This window comes from Electrophorus electricus, chromosome 4 (assembly GCF_041902795.1).
Source record: "Electrophorus electricus isolate QZ-2024a chromosome 4, ASM4190279v1, whole genome shotgun sequence".
Classification (NCBI taxonomy): domain Eukaryota; kingdom Metazoa; phylum Chordata; class Actinopteri; order Gymnotiformes; family Gymnotidae; genus Electrophorus; species Electrophorus electricus.
This window is the reverse complement of record NC_137500.1, coordinates 235,001-253,826: the sequence shown is the minus strand read 5'-3', so window position 1 is coordinate 253,826 and position 18,826 is coordinate 235,001. Positions and strand designations below refer to the sequence as shown.

General features: G+C 48.5%; 1 protein-coding gene across 9 annotated transcripts in view; it reads right to left on the bottom strand.

Annotated features, from left to right (window-relative positions):
* akap9 (A kinase (PRKA) anchor protein 9) overlaps positions 1-18,826 on the bottom strand; it is a 73,738-nt gene that overhangs the window by 49,951 nt on the left and 4,961 nt on the right. For 7 of the 9 annotated variants that reach the window (XM_081711730.1, XM_081711732.1, XM_081711737.1 and 4 more), the window contains exons 3-10: positions 14,475-14,711; positions 10,528-10,572; positions 8,971-9,015; positions 8,194-8,358; positions 7,511-7,660; positions 7,062-7,310; positions 4,339-6,891; positions 1,677-1,763 (exon numbers count right to left, since the gene is read on the bottom strand). In XM_081711730.1, the coding sequence (XP_081567856.1) occupies positions 1,677-1,763; positions 4,339-6,891; positions 7,062-7,310; positions 7,511-7,660; positions 8,194-8,358; positions 8,971-9,015; positions 10,528-10,572; positions 14,475-14,711 (3,531 nt within the window). The remainder of the gene's footprint in view (positions 1-1,676; positions 1,764-4,338; positions 6,892-7,061; positions 7,311-7,510; positions 7,661-8,193; positions 8,359-8,970; positions 9,016-10,527; positions 10,573-14,474; positions 14,712-18,826) is intronic. The other 2 variants (XM_081711734.1, XM_081711736.1) reach the window with 2 other exon arrangements.

Sequence of the window (18,826 nt, the reverse complement as noted above, 5' to 3'; positions counted from 1 at the left end):
TCTTTCACACTTTCACAATTTGAGCCTGATGAATCCTGGCATTGTCATCTCGGAATATGCCCGTGCCATCAGGGAAGAAAAAATCCATTGATGGAATAACCTGGTCGTTCAGTATATTCAGGTAGTCAGCTGACCTCATTCTTTGGGCACATAACATTGCTGAACCTACACCTGACCATCCCCAGATCACAGCACTGCCCCACAGGCTTGTATGGTAGGCACTAGGCATGATGGGTACGTCACTTCATCCGCATGTCTTCTTACCCTGATGCACCCATCATTCAGGAACAGGGTAAATCTGGACTCAGACCACATGACCTTCTTCCATTGCTCCAGAGTGAAAACTTTATGCTCCCTAGCAAATGAAAGCCATTTTTTGCTGGTTAGCCTCACTGACAAGTGATTTTATTAAGGCTACAGAGCTGTTTAGTCCCAATCCCTTGAGTTCTCTTTGCATTGTGCGTGTGGAAATGCTCTTACTTTCACTATTAAACATATCCCTGAATTCTACTGTTGTTTCTCTACGATTTGATTTCACAACACGTTTAAGTTATTGCCAATCACGGTCATTCAAGATTTTTTTCCAACCACATTCCTTCCTCGAAGATGATGTTTCCTCACCATCCTTCCACTTTTTAATAATGCAATGGACAGTTCTTAACCCGATTTTAGTAGTTTCAGCAATCTCCTTAGATGTTTTCTCTACTTGATGCATGCCAATAATTTGACCCTTCTGAAACAGATTAACATCTTTTCCACAACTACAGGATGTATCTTTCGACATGGTTGTTTAACAAATGAGAAGCTACTCACTCCATCAGTTAGGGTTAAATAACTTGTTGCCAGCTGAAACAATCACCCCTGCAGTAATTATCCAATGGGAGACTCTTACCTATTTGCTTAGTTAAATCCAGGTGACCTTTTTTTGGCCAGGCAGTGTATTAGACGATGGATGTAAAAATTTCTTGTCAAACCTGCGATGTGGAGCTGAACAGTAAAACTTGTAGTAAGACCAAAAAAGCAGCTTATTTTTTATTTTTATATTTTATTTATTTTTAAATATTATTTATTCCTATTCCTTTCCATATATGCAGTGGAATTCTATATTTTAATCATAATTTATCATATTACATATCAATATCAGGATATGCAACATCATCGCATTTTTGTCCATATCTTGTCACCCAACCCTATGGAAAGCTACGGAGCCACACACGAGCAGACAGGTCGCGAGAAGTCCCAAGAAGTCCCGAGAAGTCCCGAGAGAGAGAGAGAGAGAGAGAGAGAGAGAGAGAGAGAGAGAGAGAGAGAGGGGCTTGTGGAGGCCACAGAAAGGGACACCTGTGATTTAGCATAACTGGGGCAGGAGCGCAGAGGGCTATTGTCTCAGCACAAAGGCAGGCTGGAGGATATCACTCGGAAGATTAAAAAACGCATTTTAAAACCGCTCCAGAGCAGAGACAGGCCACAGAGAAGAAAACAGACAAGATCCAGGTTTGTATGGCAGCTGTGCCATGTCGTCAACCATCAAAGGTTGTTCTGTAATAACCTGATACACCTCTGACCCTTAATGACCCTCTGGAAGAGTCACACAGTCGGTCGGAGTGAACACGCAGAAGGACTCACTCGGTCGGAGTGAACACGCAGAAGGACTCACTCGGTAGGTGTGAACTTACGTGCTCTGATCCGTCCATGCTGGCCAGGCACGTCACTTTCTGCCTTGATTCAGTCTCCAAGTTCTTGTGCACATCTGGGCTGTTTACCTGTAAAGCACATGTACATAGATGTGCGCGCACACGCATGCACACGCACGCACACACACACAGGAGTAAAAAATGCTGAATTGCATTTCCCTCAAGTAAGGAAGACATAAACTATGTCGAATTAGAGGAGTTTCACTAACACACAGTACACATCACAACAGCACCGTGTGTGTGTGTGTGTGTGTGTGTGTGTGTGTGTGTGTATATGAGGTGTGAGTGTGTGTGTTGCACTGATCACTGGTCAGCTTAGATGAGGATGTGTTTCACTAATAAAATAGTCATGTGAAACTGTGTTGAGGATTCTTCACTAGTGTGTGGGGATGGGGGCGGATCTGCACTGCCGCGTGTGGGGATGGGGGCGGATCTGCACTGCCGCGTGTGGGGATGGGGGGGACGTCTGTCCTGCCGCGTGTGGGGATGGGGGGGGACGTCTGTCCTGCCGCGTGTGGGGATGGGGGGGGACGTCTGTCCTGCCGCGTGTGGGGATGGGTGCAGATCTGTACTGCCGCGTGTGGGGATGGGGTGGTCGTCTGTCCTGCCGCGTGTGGGGATGGGGGGGACGTCTGTCCTGCCGCGTGTGGGGATGGGGGGGACGTCTGTACTGCCGCGTGTGGGGATGGGGGGGACGTCTGTACTGCCGCGTGTGGGGATGGGGGCAGATCTGTACTGCCGCGTGTGGGGATGGGGGCAGATCTGTACTGCCGCGTGTGGGGATGGGGGCAGATCTGTTTGATGATAGGGTCTGTACTGCTGTGCTTGATTGGGGAGGGTCTGTACTGCTGTGCTTGATTGGGGGGGTCTGTACTGCTGCGTGTGAAGGTGGGGGTCGGTCTGTACTGCTGCGTGTGAAGATGGGGGTCGGTCTGTACTGCTGCGTGTGAGGATGGGGGTCGGTCTGTACTGCTGCGTGTGAAGATGGGGGTCGGTCTGTACTGCTGCGTGTGAGGATGGGGGTCGGTCTGTACTGCTGCGTGTGAGGATGGGGGTCGGTCTGTACTGCTGCGTGTGGGGATGGGGGGTCTGTACTGCTGCGTGTGGGGATGGGGGGTCTGTACTGCTGCGTGTGGGGATGGGGGGTCTGTACTGCTGCGTGTGGGGATGGGGGGTCTGTACTGCTGCGTGTGGGGATGGGGGGTCTGTACTGCTGCGTGTGGGGATGGGGGGTCTGTACTGCTGCATGTGGGGATGGGGGGTCTGTACTGCTGCATGTGGGGATGGGGGGTCTGTACTGCTGCGTGTGGGGATGGGGGGTCTGTGAAGGTGCCATCTGTACTGCTGCATGTGAAGATGGGGTCGTCTGTACTGCTGCGTGTGGGGATGGGGGGTCTGTACTGCTGCGTGTGGGGATGGGGGGGATCTGTGAAGGTGCCATCTGTACTGCTGCATGTGAAGATGGGGTCGTCTGTACTGCTGCGTGAGATGATGGGGGGGGTCTGTACTGCTGTGTGATGGGGGTCTGTACTACTGCGTGTGAAGATGGGGGCATCTGTACTGCCGCGTGTGAAGATGGGGGGGGGGAGGGCGTGTCTGTACTGCCGCGTGTGGGGATGGGGGGGGTCGTCTGTCCTGCCGTGGGTGTGATGACGCGGGTCGTCTGTCCTGCCGCGTGTAATGATGGGGTCGTCTGTACTGTGTGTGATGGGGCTCTGTACTACTGCGTGAGATGATTGGGGGGGGGGGGGGGTGTCTCTACTGCTGCGCGTGACGATGGGGGCGGGTCTCTACTGCTGCGCGTGACGATGGGGGCGGGTCTCTACTGCTGCGTGCGACGATGGGGGCGGGTCTCTACTGCTGCGTGCGACGATGGGGGCGGGTCTCTACTGCTGCGTGCGGTGATAGAGGGTGGGTCTGTACTGCGTGTGATGAGGTTGCATGTTATCTTCCCTTGAGTGTGCTCTGGTTCTCTCTCCCTCTCTCTCCCCCTCTCGTTCTTTTCTCTTTCTGAACATTGTGTCTTCTTAGCTTTCTGATCTTCCTCTACATGTACACCCACACAGCCCCCACACACACACCCACACATCTCACTCGGTGTTGGATACACTATCAGTACTAGCGCTGGTCAGTCCTCTCCAGCATGCCTGCAGTCTTCAGCTGCTGACCAGAATGTGAGTTCGCATCTAAATCAGCACTTCAGCCATTAGCAGTCTTCCATTAAAACACTCCTGTACTGGACGCCGTTACCCCACCACCACTGACCCTGTACTGGATGCCGTTACCCCATCACCACTGACCCTGTACTGGACGCCGTTACCCCACCACTACTGACCCTGTACTGGACACCGTTACCCCACCACTACTGACTGTACTGAACGCCGTTACCGACTGAACGCTATTACCGACTGAACGCTGTTACCGCACCACTACGGAAGCTATCAGCAGCTTACAAACCCTTGAAAAAACACTGAAAACCGCACAGCAGAATACAAGCAGAACACAACTGTTGCACTGAGAGTTTAGAACACAGCCTGCAGATTTGAGCCGATGAGAGTGGACTGAAACAGCACACATGCATGCGCACACACGGAGAAAGGAGCCTTTATCTGCCTCTGTAGAGAGAAAAGCGCAAATTGCTTACCTGCTCGTGACAAGTGTACAGCAGTGTCTCCTCGTCGTGTGTGTGTACGTCTGCAGCTGCGCTGGGCTCATGCACAGACACTGCTCTCTTTCTCCCCTCCTCCGTGGTAATCTCACCACTCTCTGCCTGGGAGAGGGGTGGAGGCAGGAGTCCCTCAGTGGGTTCCACCTTCGCTCCCCCCTGACTGGACGAAAGCAGGCTCTGGGGCATTTGACCCTCCCCCTGCAAGGCAGCGATTCCCTCCAGCTCTGAGATCTGGAGGTAATGGCCCTGTACAGAGCACAAGCTAATGTCTCCACCCATGTCTCCACCCACAGGCAGGGCAGAGGTATCTTCCAGCTGTCTCCTAGCCCTCTCTACCATCTCTTTGCTGCCTGACCCCAGTGCCTGAAGCTCCGCCTCCTTCCGCTGAGTCTTTTCTGTTACCTCTGCTACACATTCCTCCAGCCCCGCCTTCTCAAACTCCACCCTCTGTACCTCCTTCTGTTCCAAGAGCCCCACCTTCTCCAGCTCCACCCTGTGTAGCTCCACCTCTTTCTGTTCCATCAGTTCCACCAGTGCCGCCTTCTCAAGCTCCACCCTCTGTAGCGCCGCCTCTTTCCAGTCCATCTGGTCCACCAGCTCTGCCTTCTCCAGTTCCAACTTGTGTAGCTCCGCCTCCTTCTGGTCCAAGTGCCCCACCCACTCCAGCTCCACCCTGTGTAGCTCCACCTCTTTCTGTTCCATCAGTTTCACCAATGCCACCTTCTCAAGCTCCACCCTCTGTAGCTCCGCCTCCTTCTGCTCCATCAGCCCCACCTTCTCCAGCTCTACCCTCTGTAGCTCCACCTCCATGTGTTCTACCTTTTCCACTAGCTCCAACTTCTCCTTCTCAACCCTCTGCAGTTTCTCCATTAACTCCACTGTGTCTTTCTCCACTTCCTCTGGATGCTGTGTGGAGGTGCTGGGTGGATGTTGGAGCTGGGTTTCAAGGCTGTGGCGCTTGGCTGCGTACTCCAATCCCTGTTCCTCAAGACAGCGCTCCAGCAACACCTTCTGACCTGCCAGGTACGCGTACTCCTCCTTCAGCTCCTGGTAGTTCACCTCAAAGTTCTTCTCAGCAAATGAGAATGTGTTTCTCTGTGTCTGGACTTCACCCTGCAGCTGCTCCGTCAGCTCCTGTGCCTGCTGCTTCTCTGTGAGCAGAACTTCTACTTTCTTTGGCAGAGCTTCGCAGCCTTCTTCCAGAAGCTTCACCTGCTCTGCCATGGCTGTGTTGGAGGCTTTCAGAAGCTTGTTTTCAGACTGCATGCTTGTGTCCCAGCCCTGCTCGGTCTCGGTCGTCACTTTGCATTTTTCCTCCTCCACCAAAGCGCCCTCCTTCACCCACGAGCTCTCCAGCGCACAGTTCAGGTCTGTCTTTAAAGCCAGGATCTCTTGCAGCAGCGAGACTCTCTCTGTCCCTAGCATGGCACTCTGGTCCTCTGCTGCCCTCAGTCTCTCCTCATAGCCTCTGCAGAGCTGCTGGACGTTCTCACGGTGCCGGTGCTCAAGCTCGTCCCTCAGATTCTGCGCGTTCCTCTCACTCTTGTGCTGGAGGTCCTCGCGGAGTCGCGACAGTTCCTCCTCATGGCTGAACAGCATCTGTGTGCGGAGTTTCTCAAGCTCTGCCTCCTGGGACTCTGCCATGCGGTCAAGCACCGCGTCCTTCTCGCGTTCCAACATGTCCAGTTTGATCCGGTAGTTGGTGATCTCGGACTCGTGTCTGGCCTCCAGCTCGCTGGACACCTGCTCCGCAGCCACCAGCTGGGCCTGCAGGTCACCAATGGCCATGTGCAGCCGCTCCACCTCTGTCCGTCCCTGCTCCGCCTCTGCCTGGTTCTGCTCCACCCCTCCATGCTGCTTCATCTGCTCCTGCAGCGCGGAGAGCTGTGCGCGGTCCTGCTCAGCACGCTCACGCAGAACCTGAGCTTCCTGCAGCCGCTGCTGGACGTCCACTAGCTTGGCGTTCAGGGCGTTGACCTCACCTGCACTCTGGCTCCACCGAGCCCTCAAACGCTCCATCTCCAAGCGATGGTGTTCTGAGATCTTCTCCACGTTTTTGGAATGCTGGCCCAGGATGCGTGTCATCTCCTCTGCATGCTGGGCCAGAAGCTCCTGCTTCATTTGAACAATCTGCTGCCCATACAACTCGTCCAGCTCCGCCCTCAAGAGCTCCAGCCTTCGAGCAGCATCTAGCTCTGCCCTCTGAAGCGCCCCCTCCTCCGACTGGCTTCCCTGGTGGTGGCGTTTCTGCATGGCCTCTACGGTGCCCATCAGCTGCATGACCTCAGCAGATGAGAGGCGTTCTTTCTGCCTCGACTCCTGTAGCTCCGCCTCACGCCCCTGAAGCTCCACCTCACACCTCTGTAGCTCACGGGTCTTTACGGCCAGCTGCTCGCTAACGTCACGGAAGCAACGCTCCGAGGCTTGGAGATGGTCCCGGAGCTGAGATAACGCCCTCTCCTGCTCTGCTATACACTGGTCCTTGTCCTGCAGCCGCTGAGTAAATGCATCCTCTGTCTCCCTCGTGACCTGAGAGCACAGAGACACGGCTTCATCAGGACAACGGCCACAGTGTTGCAGACACACACAGCTTCCTGCTTCACTCTCACTCATGCAGGAATTGTTGAATCTGTGAAAACCAAACATGAGCACACATGCACATACACACACGCCTGACCGACCAGTATATTTCTACCCACCATCTCCACCTTGGATATCTTCTGCTGAAGTGAGGTCATCCTTAGGACCTTCTCCTGAAGCCCTCTGACCTCGGCATCTCTCTCCTCTATCTGCCTGTGGAGGTCTCTGAGCTGTGCGTGGTGACCTCTGACCTGTGCGTCTCTCTCCTCTAGCTGCTGCTGGTAGTGGACGAGCTGCTGACGGGTCTGGAGGAGATCTGCTGCTGCACTGTTGATATTGGAGCTCCTCAGAGACTCACCGGCCTGGAGCTGCAACACATGTGCACAAACTCCAGTAGGCCACATTGGTGCTTACATTTTAACCCTAACCTAACCTGGTAGGTGAGGTGTGTGTGTGTGGGGGGGGTTAGGTGAGGTGTGGGGGAGGGTGTAGGTGTGTGTGTTGGGGGGGGGTAGGTGAGGTGTATGCGTATGTGTGTGGGGTACCTGGTAGGTGAAGTGTGTGGTACCTGTTGAAACTGGAGCTGCAGGTTTTGGCTCTGCTGGGTGAGCTGGAGAAACTCTCTCATCACCTCATCCTTCTCTACCCGAGCCTCTTGCAGATTAGTGGTGAGCTGTGTGATGATGCCATCACGCTGTTTCAGGGCTGATTCAAAGTCCTGAAGCCACACACACACACACACACACACACACACACACACACACACACACACACACACACACACACACACACACTTTGCAAAACATGTTTACACACCAACACCCTGCACTTAAAAATTCCATCTACCCATAAGGATAAAAGGTGTGAACAATACAGAGTATTTCATCTTAACTATCACTGTTAAGAGTACTTTAATATGCCAAAGGTTTTGCAGATTAATCTATGGAACAGGAAATATTCCTACCCATGGTTAGGATCAGATTAATTTATGGAATATGAAATATTCCTAGTCTTAAACCTAGAAAAACGCGGGGGCTAAGAAACACGAAGGCTAGGATACACAGAGTACAAACTGACAGGTATATAGAAATGGTACTAACATTTAGCAGACCACTAACTCACTAGTCAGCCAATCAGAAAGTGTTCATCAATTTAGAACAGACGTTTCATTTCTCCCTCAACATCACAGTTGAAGGGTGCCAGTGACCAGGGTGATTGTGGACAAAACTGGTGTGAACCGCGAGTAGGTACCTGTTGCACACCCTCAGCCCCTAACACGTCGCCCATCTCTGGCCTCAGCTCCTCCCCCTCCCTGCTCTGGGTGGTGAGCTTGTCCTTTGTGGCAGGCAGCCTGCTGGGAGTTTCGGGCAGGAGCTCAGGGTCCAGAGGAGATGCAGGACCACACAGTTCCTCGTCCTGGGGGGTAGAAAGGAGGAAATGACCTGAGGTTCTCACCCTCACTCACTGTCTCATGTTTACCCAATTTCCTTCTGCTGCCACTCTCTACCTAGGGTCTCGCACACTCTCTCTCTACCTAGGGCGAGGGTCACCCCTAACCCTACGTCTTGCACACTCTCTCTCTACCTAGGGCGAGGGTCACCCCTAACCCTACGTCTTGCACACTCTCTCTCTACCTAGGGTGAGGGTCACTCCTCATACACTCTCTCTTTCTTCCTTCTTAATCTGTCTATTTGCCCAGCCAGGCACTGGCCCACTCTGGTTATAAAGAGTTTACCAGCACCATCTTAAAAACCTTGTCTCTACGCAAGCTCGTACTGTTCGTTTGTTCTCTCTCTCTCTCTCTCTCTCTCTCTCTCTCTCATATTCAAGCAGTCCCTTCCTGTAGCCATGTTGTGCAGAGAGAGATTAAGGCCCAAGAACATTGGCCTATGTTTCATGTTCAAATATTCACCAGCAGACAGAGCTTCAGGGGTTAGTGAGTTAGCACAAGTTCCAACATGGCAGTGGGTTAGTGGGTGCAGTGGTGAGGGGCCAGCGTGAACTGACCCTCGGGACGGGTTACTGTACCCTGATCTCCTGTGACCTCTCACATATCTCACGGCACCCGTTCACCTGTCAATTCACAGTTCATGTTATGATGCAGGTTTGTGACTTCTGACCAAAACACAAAGGCTGCATGATTTCATTATCACCCTGAACATAATAGCTATCTAATCAGAATCATACATGCTTCAAATCTGTCCAATCAGAGGTGTGAAGTGGCAGGTGTGGTCTGAGCTCCTGGAAACACTTCAGTGAGGAACAGACCAGCCACAGCACTTCAGAGTGGAAAACTTAACCAGAGCAACCTCACGACACTTTTAAACAGGTTAAACCAGGTTATTGCGACACTAATAAACCACTGAAATGTCTTTTCCTATTGATCTCCACAGTGATCACATTTGATATTTGGACCAAACCCTCAGCTAGTCTACGACTAATAAACAGGCATGTTAGAAAATCCCCTCCAATCAGCGTCCTTTTAGTTTCCAAACCAATTTTTAATATACAAAAAACCAGCTTGTACTATACTGAAAATAATTGTGGTGACACCTGCAAAACAAGTCTAATCATGTACAGTGGACTCAAATCCTGCACCTGTCGCTCTCTTGGTGGTGTGGATTTGATTATGGATGGATAGAACTGACCTTTTCCCATAAATCTACACAATCACCCAAAATTATAAAGTAAAAATTTGTTCAAAAAAAAAAAAAAAAAATCACAAACTGACATCTCTTATTCACAAAAGCATTCAGTCTTGAGGGTTAGGGTGCTTGTGGGCTGTCTGTGCTAAAAGCTCTCACATGTACATTTAACTTCTTAACTTTTGGCATTACAGTGCACTTTTATCTTAATTTTCATATTTGATCTCAGAGCTTTACATGTTTAATTTGAAATCTTTTATTATTTTTTTACATTTCTCTTAGTACTGGTTTACATAGCTCACTATTTGAAATTCATTGTGTTTTAACTGATTGTTTTTCATTTGAATATTTTACGTGAAGCACTTTGCCGCTGTGTATTAAAGTGCTTTCTAATCAAACTTTTGACTTATTTGATCATTTGATTTAAAAGCCACTGAGGAACGTACAGGCTGGTGGTGGCATGGCCTCTGTCCTGCCACTTTGCCACAGAGGTCTGGGTTATGGAGTGTCCGTCCAACAGACAGCCCACTTTTCCATAACACTTGTGGAGATCTTTGAGTGACTGTTGACTTCTTCCTTACCTTCATGACCTTCTCACCCAGAGGTCCAGTTTGGCCTCTAGAAAGGTTCAAGGGTGAGTCAAGCTCCTATTATGTAAAATGACTGCAGCCACTGTGGTCCTGGACAGACTCTGGTCAGACTCAAACCCTGAGACAGTGTGTTGTGTTCTTGCCCTGGTGTGTGCCCTGCTAAGATGGGGTCACAGAGCTCTACAGACATGGCTTGGTTTCTGTCCTGACACTGCAGTGGAAATTATAGGCTCAGGTGTGCAACTCTATCCATTCAAAATCAAATCCATCACCCAGAGTTCAGGTAAGTGTGTGAGTGCAGGTGTCTGGGCATGTATCTGGTGTGGTATGAGCAAGCACAGGGTCTTTACCTCTGATGAGCAGTCTTCTGCTGTGGTGGAAACCTCACTCTCCGGCTATAGCACACAAAAGAAGGCCTGTGAGAAATTTCCATTTTCTTTCTACTTTGGGTCTTGGAGTAAAAGGTTGAGATGTGAAATCTACTCCTCATAATCCCAGGGAACATACAGAACAGCAATATAATCGAATGATCAATAGAACAATATAACTATAAGATCAATAGCAGGGAAGACATTAGGGTACGGGTCTACAGTCTTGCAGGTTATCACGTTTTGACTGTGTGCTGTGCGCTGCATGGGAGGTTTACGTCTGCACACACGGGACTGATGACACAACCGTTATCTTGGTCTTTTGATTCTGCAATGCCTCATACTCACAATGATTGCCTGACTACTAAAAATGACTATTAATGTCAGATCATTAAAGACAGACTGCCCAAGTATGCTCACACATATGGATGGTCTCTACCACACTGACACACTGTATTGATCTCATACGGTAGAGAAATATAATTTTTTCAGCCACTTCAAAAACAATTCCCATTTTAGAGTATTGTCCTTGTCTCTTGTAAAGATGCAACATCCTACAATCTTTTACACCCAATGTTTGGATTAACAATTAATGTGGAAGAGCGCAAGACAGAATAATGGTGACGAGGTGCCTAAAGACCAGAACAGGTGTGCAACTGTTCTGCTGGCGTTACACAGTTGTTGTGCTCAGTGGTGCAACAGTGGTCTTACACAGTGGATGTTATGACACATTTTGTTGGTAGCACCGACCCCCTTATCCACAGAAAGCTGGCACTATACTGAAAATAACCAACATGATACCTGTAAGACAAGGCAAGATTGTGTGTGTAGCATGTTTCATGCACAGGTTCACTCTGAGTATATATGCATATATGTGGTACACTGAATGATTATAGTGGATAAGAAACCTGTGGTTTGAAGCCCGCTCAGTACAAAACGCTTTTTGTTCTTAATGCAAAATAAATATATATTGTACAACCATGTTTTATTTTCATCAACACACATTTACTTCTGCATGACAAAAATATTTATATGCAATGCAACCTCCACAATTTAGTATTTATACAAAAATTATACTAACAATAATAACAGAGTGCTATATGTAAAGAGAGAGAAAGTTATTGAGAGTAAAGCATATACAGTCATAGCCAGGAGATTTAAGGTTTGCTTTCCAAATGCTCAATACAGCTGCAGCCTCAGTGCTTCTGTCATACAGTTACATAACAAACACTGTCTAATGGTGCACTAATGGGTGACAAGGAGGGGTGACGTTCTCAGGTGATGTACTCAGTGATGTAACCATGGTGCTACACGGTGACTGAGCTGGGGAATGTAACCGTGGTGCTACACGGTGACTGAGCTGGGGAATGTAACCGTGGTGCTACATGGTGACTGAGCTGAGGAATGTAACTGTGGTGTCAAGCAGCTGTGCTGAGTAGTGGTAGGTGATGTAAGTACTGGTGTCTGGGAAGAGGAGCTCTGTAGTGTGCTTAGGTTAAAACACAACAGAAATACAACTGCTTCATGGCCAGAGAGCTAAAACAAACAAATAAACAAACCTATTTCACTGCATCAACAGACTATATAAACAAAGCCTTACAGAGCTTGTCCAGGGTGATGCGGTGTAAAGGATAACAGGCAGATGGTTTAACAAACATGGACAGTACTCTCTACACAAATTAATGTGTTTATGTTTCCTCAGGCCTGAGGTGTGATGCACAGTTTACATGATTTTTCAGACATACTTGCTGTGTGTGTGCACGCGCACGCGCACACGCAAATGTAACACTTAGAACAGTTGTTTCCACAGCAACAACGCCACTGGGAAACAGTACAGCTACTGAAAATTTAATTGTACGGATGTAGCTGATGTGTATTTTGTGTCATCTGCTTTAAAAACAAAAAAATGAATGATGCTTTGAAAATGGACCTGATGGAGGTTCACAGAGGTCACGGGCTGCTTGCAGAGCTGAGTCTCCCAGTGAGGAGAAAGACCGATGGGACAAAAGAGGGAGTGTGTAGAGAAAAGATGTTGTCTCCCACACCTTCCACCCCACAGGACAGTGGTGCTACACAGTGACTGAGCTGGGGAATGTAACCGTGGTGCTACACGGTGACTGAGCTGGGGAATGTAACCGTGGTGCTACACGGTGACTGAGCTGGGGAATGTAACCGTGGTGTTACACGGTGACTGAGCTGTCCTACAGGGTGATACAATGATGCAACGGCGTGCTAGTGATGTGAAGTATGGGCGGGGTCTAATGTACCACATTGTACATAATTACTCAGCACCCCACAATGTATTTCTTCATTTTGTAATGTGTGAATGATGTTCTTTAATTTAGGCTTAACTCAAGTCAGACATGCCAGTGATGTTTGGCTGGCATGAGAGTAGGTGCTGCAGGACCGCTGGTCACACGGGACCTCTGCAGGACCGCTGGTCACCTCTGCAGAAAGCTGAGCAGAGCCACACTTCTTCAAGGCTGTCCAAACGCCCCCACCCCCCCCACATACACACACCCTGCACAACCCACTAAAACGAAACTGCTGTCTGTTGCCAGGGAAACCAGTAATTCCGCAGTCATTTAAAACAGCAACTACCTTTCAGAGTTGGAGTGTCGGGGGGGGTCAATACCCTCTTTTTTCCATTATATTTAATGTTATCCACTAAAACTATGAGCCCAGAGCAGACAAGAGATGGCAAGGATGCCAAGAGGATGGTAAGGTGTAGACAGGGTGGAGAGTAGACAGTGTTGGGGTGGATGTGTGTCTGTGCATGTGTGTGTGCATGCATGTGCATGTGTGTGTTTGTGCGATGTTCTTAAGTCCCTGAAGGTTCAGTGCAGTCAGCAGCTACTGACCAGCAAGCAAAACCCAAGAACACACAAACACTGACAACAGCCCATGACCAGGTCAGTCTCCCTGCTACCAAGACATGTACACCAACACATGCATTCAAGCACACACACATGCACGTGGGCACCCACAGGCATTGTACACCACGTGGACCGCATCTCTCTGGGCTTGGGCTGACAGACATGTACTTTACTCATCAGATACAGACACACAGACCCAAACATTTCTCTCCTCAACGATGGATTATTGTAATGGTCGCTTAACTGGACGAAGAATTAAATCAACTCCAGCATGTACAGAATGAAGAAGCCAAGTGCTTGCACAGGCTGGACGGTTTGAGCCCCTCTCAAAGCCTTATGGCTTTAATCTGGGACTTGGACACACTCACAAGCTTTAAATCCAGGGTAAGCATTTACTTTTTGCTCAGGCTTTTTATATACAGGAAATTAACCAAAAGGTGCAGAGTCTAGGTCTGCCAGTCGTAGATTTTTCTGGTAATCTGAGATGTTGACACTGTTTTTCACTCTGCCTTTAGACGATGATGTGGGTGGAATGCAGTGTGTGATGACTGTTCATGCGTTGTTCATGTTTACATATCTAATGACATCTTTCTGTTTTATTTGCATGTTACTGCAGAGATGATGTAAACACTGGACTACACCTGTTCACTAATGACAGCATCTAAGAACACAGAAGACAACATCCCAATACTGCCACACCCATCCAGCCCTTCTACTCAGCCTCACCCACCCTAGACCCACTGGAGCGACTGAACCTCTACCCGAGACCCACTGCAGTTTCCCCTTCATTCTGACGACCTACTACACTAGTCTCCCTTCATTCTGATCTACTAGCTCAGTGGTTAAGGTACTTGTAATCAGAAGGTTGCTGGTTCAAGCCCCACCATTGCCAAGTTGCCACTGTTGGGCCCCTGAGCAAAACGCTTAACCCTTGCTTTGGATAAAAGCATCAGCTAAATGCCGTGAATGTAAATGTACTACACTGGTCTCACTTCATTCTGATGTTGTGGTGTATCTGTGTGTCTATTCTGTATCTGCAGTGCGTGTGTTCACCTCAAGTGTGTACGTCTGGTCATGTTTCACAGTTTCTCTGCTGCGGAGGGTCTTCGTAAAGCAGAGCTCAGTGGTGGCTGTTTCCTTTCTCGCTCCAGTCACTTCCTGTTGGGTGGGCGGGTCCAGCTCCGCCTCCCTCACGTGCTCCTCCTCTGATCCCTTCTTCTTCTTCTTCTTCTTCTTCTTCTGCTTCTTTTGTTCATCACTCTGAGCCTTCCTCTGTCTGTACTCCGCCAGCTGCAACATAAACAAACAAAAACAAATATGAAGACAAAATCAAGACCGATCACACCACCAAAAATCTTTCCCACTCCAGTAATCTTTGAATTCTCATGGACAAATTTTATAATATGCTGTAATGGGGGTGTAATCCACAAGGGACTGGGATTAACTGCCCTGAAGACTACAGTGGAGGTGGTGTAGTGACGTGAGCAGTGTGTGTACACTGGCTGGCCCTACGCCTCCCCACACACACACACACACACACACACACGGGCATGCCCTGACTGTAGTCTCAGATGAAGGCGTTGCATTTTAAAAAGATACCCAGATTAATATAGGATAATCTTCCATAACCAACACTGATCCAGCTCAATCCAGTGACCTAGACTGCTTCAGACTGGACCATCCAGATTTACCCAGAGTGTACAGTCCGATCCTGACAGTTCTGGATACGTCGAGACTGATCCATCCTGACCCAGTTCACCAGTCCTGCTCTAGAACACCCATGTCATGTACTGGTGTTGGTTTCACACCCTGCAGATAAGTGTGAAGATACCAGTAGCATGAGCAGCTGGGTTCAGACAGACTAAAACCTTACAGTATTACAGTATTAGTGAGGACTCCACGTTCACACACACATTTCGAGACTGTGCGTCCTGGTATAATTCAGTCCCATCACAATGCCAGCGATGTCACCTTCTAAGGAATACAAACACACACAAACTTTAGGATTTTAAACAGCTGCCTCCACCTTCAAAACACAATCAGAACACACTGAATTCTGAGCTCCTCAGTACTGTTTGGTGTAAAAGTAAGAATTACTGTTACTAAATTATTCATATCGCTGCCTTTCTGAAGCTTCAGTTTGAGTGAATTTCATAAATCTTTTGTGCCGTAACCATGGTGATGGAGCACCAGCACAGCAGCCAACCCCCTTACACCAGTGAAAATGAACATAACAGTGGGAGCTTTCACACGCTACCACACACATGCTACTATACATACTACCACACACGGTATTGTACACGCCACTGCACACACTACTATACACACTACCACACAAATGCTACCGCACACACACTACTATACACACTACCTCAAACATGCTACGGCACATGGTATTGTGTACACAGCCACACACGGTACCACACAAACATGGCCATACATGCTACCGCACACAGTACTGCACACATACACCGTACCACAGACACACTACTGCACACACTGTACCATCCACGCTTCACATCCTAAAAGCATGATTTCCTATTTGTAGCTTTTGGCCGTGCGTCTCGAAGACTCACTTCTTAAAAAGGCCTCTTGACATTGACTTATGTAACACTGTTGGACACTAAATGTCTGTGATCCAGTAGATCCCCACCAGGAAGGGCTCCAGAGCACTCTGCCCACCTCCCCGAGGACTCCCTATGGACTAAAGCGTATCACATACACTAAAGCGCATCGTGTCTGCTAACGCACATTCGCTAACCCACGTCCGTTATTCATTTTCAGTCAATACAATATTTAAAAAAACAACTACACTTTATTCCTTAACCAGGTTCCAGATGTCACTTTGCAGTCCTGATATGAACAATAAACTCCCCTTTCCCTCCTGTCCTGGTGTGTTGAAAAAACCTCACAGAGGGCGGTCTAAGCACAGATCAGGTGTTATGAAGGCAAGAGAGGGAACAGGCACAGGCAGGTCAGTCTCTAGCATACGCGGATACCTCCTGGGGTGAGTGGTGTCAGGGACACATGGACTACAAACACCCTGCAGGCTCTGACAGGCAGCAGAGGACAGGCTGGTCTGGAAAACACACACTTCTCACAGAAACACAGTTTAAATACACCAACGGGCGCTTTACGGTAGCGCTTACTGTTAAGAGTATAACTGTGGTTATGATTTACACATCATCCCTCTGGCTAGAGGACACCGACACAAGTCTGATCTGGACCCCCAAGAGAGCGCGAGGTCTGATCTGACCTTGCCAGCGCAAATGCCCGTCAGCCTTATGATACAAACACCCATCAGGTGCAGAGAGCTGGAGTTCAGCACTGCAGTCTGCCAGACTCTCATCACACGTCCACGTCCAGTGCAGCCCCCATGAAGACATGCAGGGCATCCTCCAAACCCCCACACACGGCTGCCAGGACACAGCCAGGACACAGACTCAATGCGGACAGGTGCAGCTCACATTCTCATGCGGGATGCGTCTGGGATATGTGCGCACATCGTCAAGACCAGACTAGGACTTCTAAAAAATCAGAATACACATTAATATCTACATCGACTTATTCTGCTATTCTCTATATTGTTATTATTGTGGTGACCATTGTCGGCCAGAGGAGGATGGACCCTCCTTTGAGTCTTGGTTCCTCTCAAGGTTTTTTCCTCGTGCTCTAGGGAGTTTCTCCTTATTACTGTTGCCCTCGTCTTGCTCACTGGGGACTTGGACTCAGGCATTTGTAAAGCTGCTTTATAACAATATCTGTTGTAAAAAGCGCCATATAAATAAATTAGACTTGACAGGTGGCGTACGTGGACAGTGTCGGATCCTTCCACCTTAACCCAGCTGTCTCTGGTGTTAAAGGCTGAAATGGCTACAGACTTTCTCTGTGGGCCTGATGTTCTTTTATTTTGTATGCAGGGTCACAGGTGAAGTACCCATTGGAAAATTGGTTTCCAAACGCTTCCTCCATTCGTAGGGATCTACCTTCCCCCAGCACTTCAGCTGATGTTCAACGGAAAGTCTCTGCAGTCTCTCTCCGCGTCTCCACCACACACACACACACACACACAATATATATAAATAAAAACACACACACACAGCCTGGCCAAAAATTTTAAAAAAGGGTCACACACTAATATTTCGTTGGACCGCCTTTAGCTTTGATTACGGCACACATTCGCTGTGGCATCGTTTCCCCAAGCTTCTGCAATGTCACAACATTTATTAATTTTTCCCCCCAAGATCTTGTATTGATGATGGGAGATTTGTACAACTGTGCAAAGTCTTCTTCAGCATATCCCAGATTCTCAATGGGGTTCAGGTCTGGACTCTGTGGTGGCCAATCCATGTGTGAAAATGATGCCTCATGTTCCCTGAACCACTCTTTCACAATTTCAGCCCAATGAATCCTGGCATTGTCATCTTGGAATATGCCCGTGCCATCAGTGAAGAAAAAAATCCATTGATGGAATAACCTGGTCGGTCAGTATACTCAGGTAGTCATCTGATCTCACTCTTTGGGCACATAATGTTGCTGAACCTAGACCTGACCAACTGCAGCAACCCCAGATCATAGCATTGCCCCCCACAGGCTTGTACGGTAGGCACTAGGCATGATGGGTGCATCAGCCGCCTCTCTTCTTACCCTGATGCACCCATCATTCAGGAACAGGGTAAATCTGTACTCATCAGACTACACGACAGTCTTCCATTGCTCCAGAGCCCAATCTTTATGCTCCCTAGCAAATTAAAGCCGTTTATGCTGGTTAACCTCACTGACAAGTGGTTTTCTTAAGGCTACACAGCTGTTTAATCCCAATCCCTTGAATTCCCTTCACATTGTGCATGTGGAAATGCTCTTTCTTTCACTATTAAACAGATCCCTGAGTTCTACTGCTGTTTTTCTAAAATTTGATTTCACTACGTTTAAGTGATCACTGATCATTCAAGATTTTTTTCTGACCACATTCCTTCCTTGAAGATGATGTTCCCCCACTGTCTTTCCACCTTTTAATAATGCATTGGTCAGTTCTTAACCCGATTTTAATAGTTTCAGCAGTATCCTTAGATGTTTTCTCTGCTTGATGCATGCCAGTAATTGAACCCTCCTGAAACAGATGGACATCTTTTCCATGACTACAGGATGTGTCTTTCGACATGGTTGTTTAACAAATGAGAAGCTACTCACTGCATCAGTTAGGGTTAAATAACTTGTTGCCAGCTAAAACAATCACCCATGCAGTAATTATCGAATGGGAGACTTACCTATTTGCTTAGTTAAATCCAGGTGGTGACTTTATTTTTTATTTTTTGGCCAGGCAGTGTGTTTTTTTTCTTAAATCAGCATCTCAACATGTACAGCAGCCATTCCATTCAAGTGATTGTTGAATTCCTTCACATATG